This window comes from Heptranchias perlo, chromosome 8 (genome assembly GCF_035084215.1).
Source record: "Heptranchias perlo isolate sHepPer1 chromosome 8, sHepPer1.hap1, whole genome shotgun sequence".
Lineage (NCBI taxonomy): Eukaryota > Metazoa > Chordata > Chondrichthyes > Hexanchiformes > Hexanchidae > Heptranchias > Heptranchias perlo.
The window spans coordinates 621619-640676 of record NC_090332.1 but is presented as its reverse complement, the minus strand read 5'-3'; the positions used below and the strand labels follow the sequence as shown (position 1 = coordinate 640676).

General features: G+C 50.3%; 1 protein-coding gene across 1 annotated transcript in view; it reads left to right on the top strand.

Moving 5' to 3' along the window:
- The first annotated feature begins 905 nt into the window (after positions 1–905).
- The window catches only part of LOC137324285 (fibrinogen-like protein 1), a 66100-nt gene continuing 47947 nt past the window's right edge, over positions 906–19058 (top strand). Inside the window, exons 1-4 of the mRNA XM_067988426.1 lie at positions 906–1205; positions 3982–4198; positions 6190–6327; positions 9154–9370. Of these exons, the coding sequence (XP_067844527.1) occupies positions 906–1205; positions 3982–4198; positions 6190–6327; positions 9154–9370 (872 nt within the window). The remainder of the gene's footprint in view (positions 1206–3981; positions 4199–6189; positions 6328–9153; positions 9371–19058) is intronic.

The window sequence follows — 19058 nt, the reverse complement described above, 5'->3', positions numbered from 1 at the left end:
GTTATGTTACTGGACTAATAATCCAGAGAACATGAGTTCATATCCTACCATGGCAGGATCACTAATGTTCCTCCTGTCTCCACATTAATGTAAAGTATATTTTAAACACTTACCTTGTTGGTTGCGGTCTGCAGCTGCCTTTTTAAGGACCTCCTTTTAGGCCTCAATGTAGACCAGGTTTTCCTGAGTGCAGCTGGCACCAGCTGCCTCAAGGTAAACCAATCTTGCAGTGGGGGCCTCAAACAAGCATCAGGCCCCTTATTTCCATATGGGCAAAGGGACTAATAGCTGTTTCAGGTGTGGGCACTGCACGCCGATTTTTTGGCCTTTACCAATATTGTGGGCGATGCACTTCCTGCACGTAATGAGCGTGTGCTTTCTGCCCGCCATATTGGTTAGCGTCCGAGAAACGGGCGCAGTGCAGTTGAATCTCTAGGCCCCATTGTTTGCAGATCCTTTATGTTTTCAGGGGGGTGAGTGGGTTCCTCCAGAGCTGGGGGCTGCGGATCTTTTGTCTGATTCACCTGCTGTTTTTCTTTCAGTTCCTTGCACTGTTCAAGATGAGGACTGACAAGAGGAGCCACAAAGGCAGCGCGTCCTTGAACAGAATGCGAGAGAGCTGAAGGGGGAGAAGACAATGACTGAAGGAGATGGCTCCACCTCCACTCAATGACTTCTCAAAACAAAACAAAATGCATCACGAAGCTGGAGAGAGGCTGAGAACAGACGGAATCCCATCAGTCTGCACCTTCCTGCGACTCAGAGTCAGGAAGACTCTGCCCCCCACCCCCAGCCCCCGCTCCCAGCCCCTGCTTCCAGCCTGTACACCCACAGGGATGAGGTACAGTGGGGATATAGCAGGAAACTGCCTGTGGGCCGTACTTTGGAGTTCCTGGGTCTGGGTAATGTCAGGTGAGCCCCACAATGAGAGCGAGAGGCACCGTCAGGTAAGGAGAGGCCTGCCCCAGTGTGGACAGTACAGTAACCAGGCTTTACCAAACAGGAGGTGCAGGCTCATCGCCACCTTGCCTCAGCTGGAGGGCCAGCAGTGTCCCGACATGTTCAGATGTTCAGAGCAGGTGTCCTACTGGCTGCAGGAGAATGAAGACAGGAAGTGGCAGGTCGTGGGGGTGAAGGAGATGATGTCCCAGCTACAAGAGGAACTGAGAAACCATCAACATCGCATCAAAGTTCTGGAGCTGCAGGTGAGCTTGGGTCACCGGACAATGAAACCAGAGAGAGCAAAGGCGAGCATTACAAACATCTCCGCTTACAGAAGGGTCCTGACGCTGAGACTTCAGGGCTCAAAACCAAGGGGAGGGTGAGGGGCGGTCATCTCCTGGTGTAAATCCCGGAATTTGCCCAACGCCACCAAACGAAACTTGTAATCACACGTCCCGCCACCAATCAAAGGCCGCATCCCTCTGAAGAACTCCCGGCACTGGGGTACCCACCTCATCCTACATCACTGGCCTTGTAAAGGGCAGGCGGAGGCTGCTTCCATAGAAACATAGAAACATAGAAAATAGGAGCAAGAGTAGGCCATTTGGCCCTTCGGGCCTGCACCGCCATTCAAAATGATCATGGCTGATCGTCTAACTCAGTTCCCTGTTCCCACTTTTTCCCCATATCCCTTGATCACTTTAGCATTAAGAAATATACCCCACACAATAAATTCCCCACACAACTGAACAGCAACACCCGCACCCTGGCACACCCATCACCGAGCCTAATATCTAACCAACACACATTCGATTTCTGAAGTCCCCCTCTGTAAAAGGAGGGCAACAGTGTATATTATACAATAACACACCGTGTGTTACTGGGTATAATGCTCCTGTATATATTATATAATAACACACCATGTGTTACTGGGTATAATGCTCCTGTATATATTATACAATAACATACCGTGTGTTACTGGGTATAACACTCCTGTATATATATTATATAATAACACACTGTGTTACTGGGTATAACACTCCTGTATATATTATACAATAACATACCGTGTGTTACTGGGTATAACACTCCTGTATATATTATACAATAACACACCGTGTGTTACTGGGTATAACACTCCTGTATATATTATACAATAACACACCGTGTGTTACTGGGTATAACACTCCTGTATATATATTATATAATTACACACCGTGTGTTACTGGGTATAACACTCCTGTAAATATATTATATAATAACACACCGTGTGTTACTGGGTATAACGCTCCTGTATATATATTATATAATTACACACCGTGTGTTACTGGGTATAACACTCCTGTATATATATTATATAATAACACACCGTGTGTTACTGGGTATAACACTCCTGTATATATTGTATAATTACACACTGTGCGTTACTGGGTATAACACTCCTGTATATATATTATACAATACCACACCATGTGTTACTGGGTATAACACTCCTGTAAATATATTATATAATAACACACCGTGTGTTACTGGGTATAACGCTCCTGTATATATATTATATAATTACACACCGTGTGTTACTGGGTATAACACTCCTGTATATATTATATAATAACACACCGTGTGTTACTGGGTATAACACTCCTGTATATATATTATATAATAACACACCGTGTGTTACTGGGTATAATGCCCCTGTATATATTATATAATAACACACCGTGTGTTACTGGGTATAACACTCCTGTATATATATTATATAATAACACACCGTGTGTTACCGGGTATAACACTCCTGTATATATATTATACAATACCACACCGTGTGTTACCGGGTATAACACTCCTGTATATATATTATACAATACCACACCGTGTGTTACTGGGTATAACACTCCTGTATATATATTATATAATTACACACCGTGCGTTACTGGGTATAATGCTCCTGTATATATTATATAATAACACACCGTGTGTTACTGGGTACAACACTCCTGTATATATATTATATAATAACACACCGTGTGTTACTGGGTATAACACTCCTGTATATATTATATAATACAACACCGTGTGTTACTGGGTATAACACTCCTGTATATATATTATATAATAACACACCGTGTGTTACCGGGTATAACACTCCTGTATATATATTATATAATAACACACCGTGTGTTACTGGGTATAACACTCCTGTATATATTATATAATTACACACCGTGCATTACTGGGTATAACACTCCTGTATATATATTATATAATAACACACCGTGTGTTACCGGGTATAACACTCCTATAAATATATTATATAATACCACACCGTGTGTTACTGGGTATAACACTCCTGTATATATATTATATAATAACACACCGTGTGTTACTGGGTATAACGCTCCTGTATATATTGTATAATAACACACCGTGTGTTACTGGGTATAACACTCCTGTAAATATATTATATAATTACACACCGTGTGTTACTGGGTATAACACTCCTGTATATATTTTATAATAACACACCGTGTGTTACTGGGTATAACACTCCTGTATATATATTATATAATTACACACCGTGTGTTACTGGGTAATACACTCCTGTAAATATATTATATAATAACACACCGTGTGTTACTGGGTGTAACACTCCTGTAAATATATTATATAATAACACACCGTGTGTTACTGGGTGTAACACTCCTGTATATATATTATATAATTACACACTGTGCGTTACTGGGTCAGGGGGTAATGATGGGGCAGGGGGTAATGATGGGGCAGGGGGTAATGATTGGGCATGGGGTAATGATGGGGCATGTGGTAATGATGGGCCAGGGAGTAATGATGGGGCAGGGGGTAATGATGGGGCAGGTGGTAATGATGGGGCAGGGGGTAATGATGGGGCAGGTGGTAATGATGGGGCAGGGGGTAATGATGGGGCAGGTGGTAATGATGGGGCAGGGGGTACCTATGCTGACTGTTGTACCAGTGGCCTCTCCCTGAATTGTCTAACGGATTGGTTGTGATATTTTCCAGCTGGGGGAACAGGGTCAGAAAGTGTCGGCCCTGGAGGGCCGGGTACAGCAGGTGGAGCAGCGATACAGTGAGACCAACACCCTGCTGCACATCCATGCCTCCCTCATCTACGACATGCAGACACAAGTACACAGCCTGTCGACACTACTGGACAAGGCTCAGAGGAACAGCAACTGCTCACTCCTCCACCCTCTGCTCGAGCAGCCCCAACACTCAGGTACCTCCTCGTTTACTCTTCCTCTCTCCTGACACTTATTGGGCTAACAGGGCTCACCGTTATTAATGGGCAAATCGAAGAGCAAGTTCCGGCGACCACACATGTGCAATCAAACGTGGAAATCCCGAACTTGCTTTTCCTGATTCCCCGTTGATCTGAAAGCTTCATGTTAAAGGGATATCGCAGGTTGGAATCAATGGACCAGCGCCAACTTACTCTCCTGCCCAGCTGGAAACTAACTATTCTCACCAGAAAGAAGGTACGCTGTGTTATATCAAGTCCAAACTAACTTCTAATGGCGTCGTAAGTATTAATGACTGCCAAACAACCTCTCTGGCACTGAAAATTAACTTTTTAAAATGTAACATCTCATTACTCCCGATTTTGATCTTACCCTCTCTTTATTTTGCTTTTTCTATCTGATTTTATAGTACATTTACTAATCTTATCTGACACTTCCTAGTTCTTACTCTGCACAGTTTGTGAATGAAATTCACTTCCTGGTTCTCACAGTCTGGCTTGCTTCAAGCTGATTACTGGAGGGGACAGAGAGATCCTTTCCCCGCTCACACAGCCTGGGAAACGCTGCAGTTTTTTGAGCTCGCATTTGAAGTAAGTTGACGCAGTAACTTAGTGGGTGAATTCAAATCTAAGGAGTGGCGAGCACCATTATTTCACTGCTCAGAGCAATTTCTGGGCTATTATCCAATACTCCCCACCCACTGAAGGAGTGGCCTCTCGTTAGGGGACAGGCCCCAGGTATCCCAGGTACCCCCACTCCACAAAGTTCATTCTTCATGTGTCAGCCCAGACAATGAGTGTGGGCTGGATATTTGACCATGGAGGGCATCACAACTGAGCCTGATCCTGTCCTCATCTGGAATCCAACAGGTGGCACTGGACAGCGATCAGGAGCAAGAATCCTGGCTGACTTTCCCCTCCCTAACTGTGGGGCTCAGTCCCACATTGGGCGGTGTTCACCTGTTCCGTGGAGCTCAGTCCCATGCCGGGTGGTGCTCTTGTAGGCTGAACTGAGGGTGGGGGAGGGGGAGGGGCTGAGCAGAGGGAGGGGGAGGGGCTGAGCAGAGTGAGGGGAGGGGCTGAGCAGAGGGTGGGGGAGGGGCTGAGCAGAGGGAGGGGAGGGGCTGAGCAAAGGGAGGGGAGGGGCTGAGCAGAGGGAGGGGAGGGGCTGAGCAGAGTGTGGGGGAGGGGCTGAGCAGAGTGTGGGGGAGGGGCTGAACAGAGGGAGGGGAGGGGCTGAGCAGAGTGAGGGGGAGGGGCTGAGCAGAGGGTGGGGGAGGGGGCAGAGGGAGGGGGAGGGGCTGAGCAGAGGGTGGGGGAGGGGGCAGAGGGAGGGGGAGGGGCTGAGCAGAGGGAGGGCAGGGTCTGTGCAGAGGGAGGGGAGGGGCTGAGCAGAGGGTGGGGGAGGGGGCAGAGGGAGGGGGAGGGGCTGAGCAGAGGGAGGGGAGGGGCTGAGCAGAGGGAGGGGGAGGGGCTGAGCAGAGGGAGGGGGAGGGGCTGAGCAGAGGGAGGGGGAGGGGCTGAGCAGAGGGAGGGGGAGGGGCTGAGCAGAGGGAGGGGGAGGGGCTGAGCAGAGGGAGGGGGAGGGGCTGAGCAGAGGGAGGGGAGGGGCTGAGCAGAGGGAGAGGGAGGGGGAGGGGCTGAGCAGAGGGTGGGGGAGGGGCTGAGCAGAGGGTGGGGGAGGGGCTGAGCAGAAGGAGGGGGAGGGGCTGAGCAGAGGGTGGGGGAGGGGCTGAGCAGAGGGTGGGGGAGGGGCTGAGCAGAGGGAGGGGGGAGAAGCTGAGCAGAGGGAGGGGAGGGGCTGAGCAGAGGGTGGGGGGAGAGGGGGCAGATGATAAATGTGACCGGAAAGCCCAGATCCCGGTGGGTTTGTACTCAGGTTTCAGAGTCTCGGGCCTGAGCCTCTGGTGTTGGTGACCCCCTCCTCCCACCAGATGTTCTCACCCATCCGTCTTTCTTGCCTCTCCCAGATCTACAATACATACGGAACTGCCCCATCGATTGTGCATCCATCTACTATAACGGGGTTCGTGGCAACGGAATCTACACCATCATCCCCTCCATCGGGGGAGTGCCCACCAGGGTCTACTGCGACATGGACACTGCAGGTAGGGAGAGGGCTCCTCTCGGGGGGGCCTCAGGCTGTGTTACTGTAACCCTGGGGTAGCCTTGTAGTGAGCACCATCAGGGCCTACACGGGCAAGACATCCTCGGGAAGAGCCCTCTAATAGTGACCCCGCAAAAGGTTGCAAGGTCAAGGGGAGCTCCCCTCATTCACATTAAACCACAGAGTGACCCCCCCCACCCCAGAAAGAAAAGGAGTGTACCACCTTGGACCCCTCTGTAAGGGGAACAAAACGTCAACAACATTGCCTCAAACTTCGGGGTCCAGCCCATGCTCTGGAACTGAACCCCTGGGTGGTCCCCATTTCCACTATTGGACTTTGGAAGCCTAGTCAACCTTGTGGGGTAAATTTTCATCTTCACAACATGGGTGGAAATCTGGCGGAGCAGACCACCCATTATAGAATCTGCCAAATGTCGGAGGAGAGGCTAAACCGAGGCCCACTTTGCCCTCTCTGGTGGATGTAAAAGACCCCATGGCACTATTTCGAAGAAGAGCAGGGGAGTTCTCCCCGGTATCCTGGCCAATATTTATCCATCAAACAACATCATTAAAAAAATTAAAAACATTAATTAAAATTAAACCAACAGATTATCTGGTCATCATCTCATTGCTGTTTGTGGGATCTTGCTGTGTGCAAATTGGCTGTGTTAATAACAACAACAACAACAACTACAACTACAACTACTCGCATTTATATAGCGCCTTTAACGTCGTAAAACGTCCCAAGGTGCTTCACAGGAGGGTTATCAATCAAAATTTGACACGAGCCACATCAGGAGACATTGGGACAGGTGACCAAAACCTTGGTCAAAGAGGTAGGTTTTAAGGAGCGTCTTAAAAGAGGAGAGAGAGGCGGAGAGGTTTAGGGAGGGAATTCCAGAGCTTAGGGCCCAGGCAGCTAATGGCACGGCCGCCAATGGTGCAGTGATTAAAATCGGGGATGTGCAAGAGGCCAGAATTGAAGGATAGCAGAGATCTCGGAGGGTTGTAGAGCTGGAGGAGGCTTCAGAGATAGGGAGGGGCGAGGTAATGGAGGGATTTGAAAACAACAATGAAAATTTTAAAATTGAGGCGTTCCCGGACCGGGAGCCAATGTAGGTCAGCGAGCACAGGGGTGATGGGAGAACGGGACTTGTTGCAGGTCAGGATACGGGCAGCAGAGTTTTGGATGATCTTAAGTTTATGGAGGATGGAAGATGGGAGCCCGGCCAGGAGAGCATTGGAATAGTTGAGTCCGGAGGCATGGATGAGGGTTTCAGCAGCAGATAAGGTGAGACGGGGCAGAGACGGGCGATGTTACGGAGGTAGAAGTAGGTGGATGTAAAAGATCTCATGCCGCTATTCAAAGATGAGCAGGGGAGTTCTCCCCAGTGCCCTGATCAATATTTATTCCTCAACTGTTATCACTAAGACAGATTATCTGGTCATTAACACATTGCTGTTTGTGGGACCTTGCTCTGTGCAAATTGGCTGCCACATTTCCTACATTGCAACAGTGACTACATTTCAAAAGTACTTAATTGGCTGTGAAGCGCTTTGGGTCATCCTGAGGTTGTGAAAGCTGCTATGTAAATGCAAGTTCTTTCTTAAAAATGACTATGTGGAATTGGGAAAGTCGAGGGTCAGTGAAAGGTCAGTGATGGGAACTTGTGTTTCTGCTTGACCAACACATATGCAGCAAATTAGATGTACATTTAGAAAATGTACGGTTGCTATTTATGGTCTGCTGTCGGAAGCCTGCCGTCCTGACTCCTGAAGGATGTGTTTTAGTCATGGACGGAGTGATTGTGTGGGCAGTACAGTGAGGAGCCTCCCCGGAGATGGACCTCCATGAGCTGGCACTCACCGACTTCTCATTCCCCCGTCAGACGCTGCAGAATGGACCCATCTCTTCCTATTGTGGAGCCCGAGCACTGGGAGTTCATTAAAGGGATTATTATATACACTTCTGACTTCCCTCATACACCCACACAGCTCTAATGGGTCTGATTAGGAAGGGAAGTTGGGTGGTCAGCAGTTTGGTGGGAATAAGATTGAGGGAGCAGGAGGTGGGTCTCATGGTCAAGATGAGCTTGGAGAGGGCATGAGGGGAGATAGGAGAGAAACTAGAGAAAGGAGCGAGTTCAGGGTGAGGGCAGGGGGGAACCATAGAGGAAGTTTGGCTTGGTGGGCCAGGGGAAGGGAGGGAAGCAGCAGAGGCAGCTGAACGGATGGTCTCAATCTTAGTGACAAAGAAATCCATGAGCTCCTCGCACTTGTTGTTGGAGGTGAGGGTGGAGGGGGCAGGGGAGAGGGGTTTGTCGTGGAGAAAAGAAGCCGGGGATTATCTTTGCATTCCAGGATGATCCTGGAGTAATGAGCACTTTTTGCAGAGGAGAGCAGGACCCGATAGACCCAGATCTGGCTATGAATGGCTAAACCAGTTGTCCGCCATAAACGTTCAAGTCTGCGGCGATGAACTGAAGGGACCAAAGATGAGGGCCGTACCAGCGGGAACAATCAGGGTGAGAGAGAATGGTTTTAATGGGGACAAGGGCGTCAAAGCTGGAGGTACATCACAACAGTGACTACACTTCAAAAGTACTTCATTGGCTGTAAAGCGCTTTGGGTCATCCTGAGGTTGTGAAAGATGCTATATAAATGCAAGTCTTTTTTTCTTTCTTACCTGGAATCAGCCCCCTCTCTGGGCCTTCAGAGGTGCAGTATTGGCTCAAATCTACTCTGTCCAGGTTCATAGATTGACTGAGAGTTTCTGGAATATTTTCCTGGTTGTGTTTATAATTAAATCTTCTTGTCTCCACCACAGGAGGAGGCTGGACCATGGTCCAGCAGAGGATAGATGGCTCCACAGACTTCAACAGAGGCTGGAAGGAATATAAAGAGGGATTTGGAGAACTTTCTAGGGAGTTCTGGTTGGGCAATGATCACATCCATGACATCACGAGCCAAGGGGACTATTCCCTGCGCATTGACCTGGAGGATTGGGATTACAGGCACAAGTATGGGCTGTATGACAGCTTCAGGTAGGAGAAGCATCGAAATCCAGTGACAAGTGGACAGACGACCCACAATCCGAATCAGCGACAAACAGCTCCCCCACACTGTCAATCACAGAGTGAGAGATAAACCCCTCCCCCACACTGTCAATCACAGAGTGAGATAAACCCCTCCCCCACACTGTCAATCACAGTGAGATAAACCCCTCCCCCACACTGTCAATCACAGAGTGAGATAAACTCCTCCCCCACACTGTCAATCACAGAGTATGGGATAAACCCCTCCCCCACACTGTCAATCACAGAGTGAGATAAACCCCTCCCCCACACTGTAAATCACAGAGTGAGAGATAAACCCCTCCCCCACACTGTAAATCACAGAGTATGGGATAAACCCCTCCCCCACACTGTCAATCACAGAGTGAGAGATAAACCCCTCCCCCACACTGTCAATCACAGAGTGAGATAAACCCCTCCCCCACACTGTCAATCACAGAGTGAGAGATAAACCCCTCCCCCACACTGTCAATCACAGAGTGAGATAAACCCCTCCCCCACACTGTCAATCACAGAGTGAGAGATAAACCCCTCCCCCACACTGTCAATCACAGTGAGATAAACCCCTCCCCCACACTGTCAATCACAGAGTGAGAGATAAACCCCTCCCCCACACTGTCAATCACAGTGAGATAAACCCCTCCCCCACACTGTCAATCACAGAGTGAGGGATAAACCCCTCCCCCACACTGTCAATCACAGAGTGAGATAAACCCCTCCCCCACACTGTCAATCACAGTGAGATAAACCCCTCCCCCACACTGTCAATCACAGTGAGATAAACCCCTCCCCCACACTGTCAATCGCAGAGTGAGATAAACCCCTCCCCCACACTGTCAATCAGAGTGAGATAAACCCCTCCCCCACACTGTCAATCACAGAGTGAGATAAACCCCTCCCCCACACAGTCAATCACAGAGTGAGATAAACCCCTCCCCCACACTGTCAATCACAGAGTGAGATAAACCCCTCCCCCACACTGTCAATCACAGAGTGAGATAAACCCCTCCCCCACACTGTCAATCACAGAGTGAGAGATAAACCCCACCCCCACACTGTCAATCACAGAGAGGGAGCGTTGAACCCCTCCCCCACACTGTCAATCACAGAGTGAGATAAACTCCTCCCCCACACTGTCAATCACAGTGAGATAAACCCCTCCCCCACACTGTCAATCACAGAGTGAGGGATAAACCCCTCCCCCACACTGTCAATCACAGAGTGAGATAAACCCCTCCCCCACACTGTCAATCACAGAGAGGGAGCGATAAACCCCTCCCCCACACTGTCAATCACAGTGAGAGATAAACCCCTCCCCCACACTGTCAATCACAGAGTGAGATAAACCCCTCCCCCACACTGTCAATCACAGAGTGAGAGATAAACCCCTCCCCCACACTGTCCATCACAGAGTGAGATAAACCCCTCCCCCACACTGTCAATCACAGTGAGAGATAATCCCCTCCCCCACACTGTCCATCACAGAGTGAGATAAACCCCTCCCCCACACTGTCAATCACAGAGTGAGAGATAAACCCCTCCCCCACACTGTCAATCACAGAGTGAGGGATAAACCCCTCCCCCACACTGTCAATCACAGAGTGAGAGATAAACCCCTCCCCCACACTGTCAATCACAGAGTGAGATAAACCCCTCCCCCACACTGTCAATCACAGAGTGAGATAAACCCCTCCCCCACACTGTCAATCGCAGAGTGAGATAAACCCCTCCCCCACACTGTCAATCACAGAGTGAGGGATAAACCCCTCCCCCACACTGTCAATCACAGAGTGAGAGATAAACCCCTCCCCCACACTGTCAATCACAGAGTGAGATAAACCCCTCCCCCACACTGTCAATCACAGAGTGAGAGATAAACCCCTCCCCCACACTGTCAATCACAGAGTGAGATAAACCCCTCCCCCACACTGTCAATCACAGAGAGGGAGCAATAAACCCCTCCCCCACACTGTCAGTCACAGAGTGAGATAAACCCCTCCCCCACACTGTCAATCACAGAGAGGGAGCGATAAACCCCTCCCCCACACTGTCAATCGCAGAGTGGGATAAACCCCTCCCCCACACTGTCAATCACAGAGTGAGAGATAAACCCCTCCCCCACACTGTCAATCACAGAGTGAGATAAACCCCTCCCCCACACTGTCAATCACAGAGTGAGAGATAAACCCCTCCCCCACACTGTCAATCACAGAGTGAGATAAACCCCTCCCCCACACTCTCAATCACAGAGTGAGAGATAAACCCCTCCCCCACACTGTCAATCACAGAGTGAGAGATAAACCCCTCCCCCACACTGTCAATCACAGTGAGATAAACCCCTCCCCCACACTGTCAATCACAGTGAGATAAACCCCTCCCCCACACTGTCAATCACAGAGTGAGATATAAACCCCTCCCCCACACTGTCAATCACAGAGTGAGATAAACCCCTCCCCCACACTGTCAATCACAGAGTGAGAGATAAACCCCTCCCCCACACTGTCAATCACAGAGTGAGATAAACCCCTCCCCCACACTGTCAATCGCAGAGTGAGATAAACCCCTCCCCCACACTGTCAATCACAGAGTGAGATATAAACCCCTCCCCCACACTGTCAATCACAGAGTGAGATAAACCCCTCCCCCACACTGTCAATCACAGAGTGAGAGATAAACCCCTCCCCCACACTGTCAATCACAGAGTGAGATAAACCCCTCCCCCACACTGTCAATCGCAGAGTGAGATAAACCCCTCCCCCACACTGTCAATCACAGAGTGAGAGATAAACCCCTCCCCCACACTGTCAATCACAGAGTGAGATAAACCCCTCCCCCACACTGTCAATCACAGAGTGAGAGATAAACCCCTCCCCCACACTGTCAGTCACAGAGTGAGAGATAAACCCCTCCCCCACACTGTCAGTCACAGAGAGGGTGCGAAAAACCCCTCCCCCACACTATCAATCACAGAGTGAGATAAACCCCTCCCCCACACTGTCAATCACAGAGTATGGGATAAACCCCTCCCCCACACTGTCAATCACAGAGTGAGAGATAAACCCCTCCCCCACACTGTCAGTCACAGAGAGGGAGCGATAAACCCCTCCCCCACACTGTCAATCGCAGAGTGAGATAAACCCCTCCCCCACACTGTCAATCACAGAGTGAGAGATAAACCCCTCCCCCACACTGTCAATCACAGAGAGGGAGCGATAAACCCCTCCCCCACACTGTCAATCACAGAGTGAGAGATAAACCCCTCCCCCACACTGTCAATCACAGAGTGAGATAAACCCCTCCCCCACACTGTCAATCACAGAGTGAGGGATAAACCCCTCCCCCACACTGTCAATCACAGAGTGAGGGATAAACCCCTCCCCCACACTGTCAATCACAGAGTGAGAGATAAACCCCTCCCCCACACTGTCAATCACAGAGTGAGGGATAAACCCCTCCCCCACACTGTCAATCACAGAGTGAGAGATAAACCCCTCCCCCACACTGTCAATCACAGAGTGAGAGATAAACCCCTCCCCCACACTGTCAATCACAGAGTGAGAGATAAACCCCTCCCTCACACTGTCAATCACAGAGTGAGGGATAAACCCCTCCCCCACACTGTCAATCACAGAGTGAGATAAACCCCTCCCCCACACTGTCAATCACAGAGAGGGAGCGATAAACCCCTCACCCACACTGTCAATCACAGTGAGAAATAAACCCCTCCCCCACACTGTCAATCACAGAGAGAGATAAACCCCTCCCCCACACTGTCAATCACAGAGTGAGAGATAAACCCCTCCCCCACACTGTCCATCACAGAGTGAGATAAACCCCTCCCCCACACTGTCAATCACAGTGAGAGATAAACCCCTCCCCCACACTGTCCATCACAGAGTGCGATAAACCCCTCACCCACACTGTCAATCACAGAGTGAGGGATAAACCCCTCCCCTACACTGTCAATCACAGAGTGAGATAAACCCCTCCCCCATACTGTCAATCACAGAGTGAGATAAACCCCTCCCCCACACTGTCAATCACAGTGAGAGATAAACCCCTCCCCTACACTGTCAATCACAGAGTGAGGGATAAACCCCTCCCCTACACTGTCAATCACAGAGTGAGAGATAAACCCCTCCCCCACACTGTCAATCACAGAGTGAGATAAACCCCTCCCCCACACTGTCAATCACAGAGTATGGGATAAACCCCTCCCCCACACTGTCAATCACAGAGTGAGAGATAAACCCCTCCCCCACACTGTCAATCACAGAGTGAGATAAACCCCTCCCCCACACTGTCAATCACAGAGTGAGAGATAAACCCCTCCCCCACACTGTCAATCACAGAGTGAGAGATAAACCCCTCCCCCACACTGTCAGTCACAGAGTGAGAGATAAACCCCTCCCCCACACTGTCAGTCACAGAGAGGGTGCGAAAAACCCCTCCCCCACACTATCAATCACAGAGTGAGATAAACCCCTCCCCCACACTGTCAATCACAGAGTATGGGATAAACCCCTCCCCCACACTGTCAATCACAGAGTGAGAGATAAACCCCTCCCCCACACTGTCAGTCACAGAGAGGGAGCGATAAACCCCTCCCCCACACTGTCAATCGCAGAGTGAGATAAACCCCTCCCCCACACTGTCAATCACAGAGTGAGAGATAAACCCCTCCCCCACACTGTCAATCACAGAGAGGGAGCGATAAACCCCTCCCCCACACTGTCAATCACAGAGTGAGATAAACCCCTCCCCCACACTGTCAATCACAGAGTGAGAGATAAACCCCTCCCCCACACTGTCAATCACAGAGTGAGATAAACCCCTCCCCCACACTGTCAATCGCAGAGTGAGATAAACCCCTCCCCCACACTGTCAATCACAGAGTGAGAGATAAACCCCTCCCCCACACTGTCAATCACAGAGTGAGATAAACCCCTCCCCCACACTGTCAATCACAGAGTGAGAGATAAACCCCTCCCCCACACTGTCAATCACAGAGTGAGATAAACCCCTCCCCCACACTGTCAATCACAGAGTGAGAGATAAACCCCTCCCCCACACAGTCAATCACAGAGTGAGATAAACCCCTCCCCCACACTGTCAATCACAGAGTGAGATAAACCCCTCCCCCACACTGTCAATCACAGAGTGAGATAAACCCCTCCCCCACACTGTCAATCACAGAGAGTGAGCGATAAACCCCTCCCCCACACTGTCAATCACAGAGTGAGAGATAAACCCCACCCCCACACTGTCAATCACAGAGTGAGGGATAAACCCCTCCCCCACACTGTCAATCACAGAGTGAGAGATAAACCCCTCCCCCACACTGTCAATCACAGAGTGAGAGATAAACCCCTCCCCCACACTGTCAATCACAGAGTGAGAGATAAACCCCTCCCCCACACTGTCAATCACAGAGTGAGAGATAAACCCCTCCCCCACACTGTCAATCACAGAGTGAGGGATAAACCCCTCCCCCACACTGTCAATCACAGAGTGAGATAAACCCCTCCCCCACACTGTCAATCACAGAGAGGGAGCGATAAACCCCTCCCCCACACTGTCAATCACAGTGAGAAATAAACCCCTCCCCCACACTGTCAATCACAGAGAGAGATAAACCCCTCCCCCACACTGTCAATCACAGAGTGAGAGATAAACCCCTCCCCCACACTGTCCATCACAGAGTGAGATAAACCCCTCCCCCACACTGTCAATCACAGTGAGAGATAAACCCCTCCCCCACACTGTCCATCACAGAGTGCGATAAACCCCTCCCCCACACTGTCAATCACAGAGTGAGGGATAAACCCCTCCCCTACACTGTCAATCACAGAGTGAGATAAACCCCTCCCCCATACTGTCAATCACAGAGTGAGATAAACCCCTCCCCCACACTGTCAATCACAGTGAGAGATAAACCCCTCCCCCACACTGTCAATCACAGAGTGAGGGATAAACCCCTCCCCCACACTGTCAATCACAGAGTGAGGGATAAACCCCTCCCCCACACTGTCAATCACAGAGTGAGATAAACCCCTCCCCCACACTGTCAATCACAGAGTGAGAGATAAACCCCTCCCCCACACTGTCCATCACAGAGTGAGATAAACCCCTCCCCCACACTGTCAATCACAGTGAGAGATAAACCCCTCCCCCACACTGTCCATCACAGAGTGAGATAAACCCCTCCCCCACACTGTCAATCACAGAGTGAGAGATAAACCCCTCCCCCACACTGTCCATCACAGAGTGAGATAAACCCCTCCCCCACATTGTCAATCACAGAGTGAGGGATAAACCCCTCCCCTACACTGTCAATCACAGAGTGAGAGATAAACCCCTCCCCCACACTGTCAATCACAGAGTGAGATAAACCCCTCCCCCACACTGTCAATCACAGAGTATGGGATAAACCCCTCCCCCACACTGTCAATCACAGAGTGAGAGATAAACCCCTCCCCCACACTGTCAATCACAGAGTGAGATAAACCCCTCCCCCACACTGTCAATCACAGAGTGAGAGATAAACCCCTCCCCCACACTGTCAATCACAGAGTGAGAGATAAACCCCTCCCCCACACTGTCAGTCACAGAGTGAGAGATAAACCCCTCCCCCACACTGTCAGTCACAGAGAGGGTGCGAAAAACCCCTCCCCCACACTGTCAATCACAGAGTGAGATAAACCCCTCCCCCACACTGTCAATCACAGAGTATGGGATAAACCCCTCCCCCACACTGTCAATCACAGAGTGAGAGATAAACCCCTCCCCCACACTGTCAGTCACAGAGAGGGAGCGATAAACCCCTCCCCCACACTGTCAATCGCAGAGTGAGATAAACCCCTCCCCCACACTGTCAATCACAGAGTGAGAGATAAACCCCTCCCCCACACTGTCAATCACAGAGAGGGAGCGATAAACCCCTCCCCCACACTGTCAATCACAGAGTGAGAGATAAACCCCTCCCCCACACTGTCAATCACAGAGTGAGATAAACCCCTCCCCCACACTGTCAATCACAGAGTGAGATAAACCCCTCCCCCACACTGTCAATCACAGAGTGAGATAAACCCCTCCCCCACACTGTCAATCACAGAGTGAGGGATAAACCCCTGCCCCACACTGTCAATCACAGTGAGAGATAAACCCCACCCCCACACTGTCAATCACAGAGTGAGATAAACCCCTCCCCCACACTGTCAATCACAGAGAGGGAGCGATAAACCCCTCCCCCACACTGTCAATCACAGAGTGAGAGATAAACCCCTCCCCCACACTGTCAATCACAGAGTGAGATAAACCCCTCCCCCACACTGTCAATCACAGAGTGAGATAAACCCCTCCCCCACACTGTCAATCACAGAGTGAGAGATAAACCCCTCCCCCACACTGTCAATCACAGAGTGAGAGATAAACCCCTCCCCCACACTGTCAATCACAGAGTGAGGAATAAACCCCTCCCCATACTGTCAATCACAGAGTGAGATAAACCCCTCCCCCACACTGTCAATCACAGAGTGAGAGATAAACCCCTCCCCCACACTGTCAATCACAGAGTGAGGGATAAACCCCTCCCCCACACTGTCAATCACAGAGTGAGAGATAAACCCCTCCCCAACACTGTCAATCACAGAGTGAGAGATAAACCCCTCCCTCACACTGTCAATCACAGAGTGAGGGATAAACCCCTCCCCCACACTGTCAATCACAGTGAGAGATAAACCCCTCCCCCACACTGTCAATCACAGAGTGGGATAAACCCCTCCCCCACACTGTCAATCACAGAGTGAGAGATAAACCCCTCCCCAACACTGTCAATCACAGAGTGAGGGATAAACCCCTCCCCCACACTGTCAATCACAGTGAGAGATAAACCCCTCCCCCACACTGTCAATCTCAGTGAGAGATAAACCCCTCCCCCACACTGTCAATCACAGAGTGAGAGATAAACCCCTCCCCCACACTGTCAATCAAAGAGTGAGATAAACCCCTCCCCCACACTGTCAATCACAGAGTGAGGGATAAACCCCTCCCCCACACTGTCAATCACAGTGAGAGATAAACCCCTCCCCCACACTGCAAATCACAGTGAGATAAACCCCTCCCCAACACTGTCAATCACAGAGTGAGAGATAAACCCCTCCCTCACACTGTCAATCACAGAGTGAGGGATAAACCCCTCCCCCACACTGTCAATCACAGTGAGGGATAAACCCCTCCCCCACACTGTCAATCACAGAGTGGGATAAACCCCTCCCCCACACTGTCAATCACAGAGTGAGAGATAAACCCCTCCCCAACACTGTCAATCACAGAGTGAGGGATAAACCCCTCCCCCACACTGTCAATCACAGTGAGAGATAAACCCCTCCCCCACACTGTCAATCACAGAGTGAGATAAACCCCTCCCCCACACTGTCAATCACAGTGAGAGATAAACCCCTCCCCCACACTGTCAATCACAGTGAGAGATAAACCCCTCCCCCACACTGTCAATCACAGTGAGAGATAAACCCCTCCCCCACACTGTCAATCACAGAGTGAGAGATAAACCCCTCCCCCACACTGTCAATCACAGAGTGAGATAAACCCCTCCCCCACACTGTCAATCACAGAGTGAGGGATAAACCCCTCCCCCACACTGTCAATCACAGTGAGAGATAAACCCCTCCCCCACACTGCAAATCACAGTGAGATAAACCCCTCCCCCACACTGTCAATCACAGAGTGAGGGATAAACCCCTCCCCCACACTGTCAATCACAGAGTGATATAAACCCCTCCCCCACACTGCAAATCACAGTGAGATAAACCCCTCCCCCACACTGTCAATCACAGAGTGAGATAAACCCCTCCCCCACACTGTCAATCACAGAGTGAGAGATAAACCCCTCCCCCACACTGTCAATCACAAAGTGAGAGATAAACCCCTCCCCCACACTGTCAATCACAGAGTGAGAGATAAACCCCTCCCCCAAACTGTCAATCACAAAGTGAGAGATAAACCCCTCCCCCACACTGTCAATCACAGAGTGAGATAAACCCCTCCCCCACACTGTCAATCACAAAGTGAGAGATAAACCCCTCCCCCACACTGTCAATCACAGAGTGAGATAAACCCCTCCCCCACACTGTCAATCACAGAGTGAGATAAACCCCTCCCCCACACTGTCAATCACAGAGTGAGATAAACCCCTCCCCCACACTGTCAATCACAGAGTGAGATAAACCCCTCCCCCACACTGTCAATCAGAGTGAGATAAACCCCTCCCCCACACTGTCAATCAAAGAGTGAGGGATAAACCCCTCCCCCACACTGTCAATCACAGAGTGAGAGATAAACCCCTCCCCCACACTGTCAATCACAGAGTGAGAGATAAACCCCTCCACCACACTGTCAATCACAGAGTGAGATAAACCCCTCCCCCACACTGTCAATCACAGAGTGAGATAAACCCCTCCCCCACACTGTCAATCACAGAGTGAGATAAACCCCTCCCCCACACTGTCAATCACAGAGTGAGATAAACCCCTCCCCCACACTGTCAATCACAGAGTGAGAGATAAACCCCTCCCCCACACTGTCAATCACAGAGAGGGAGCGATAAACCCCTCCCCCACACTGTCAATCACAGTGAGAT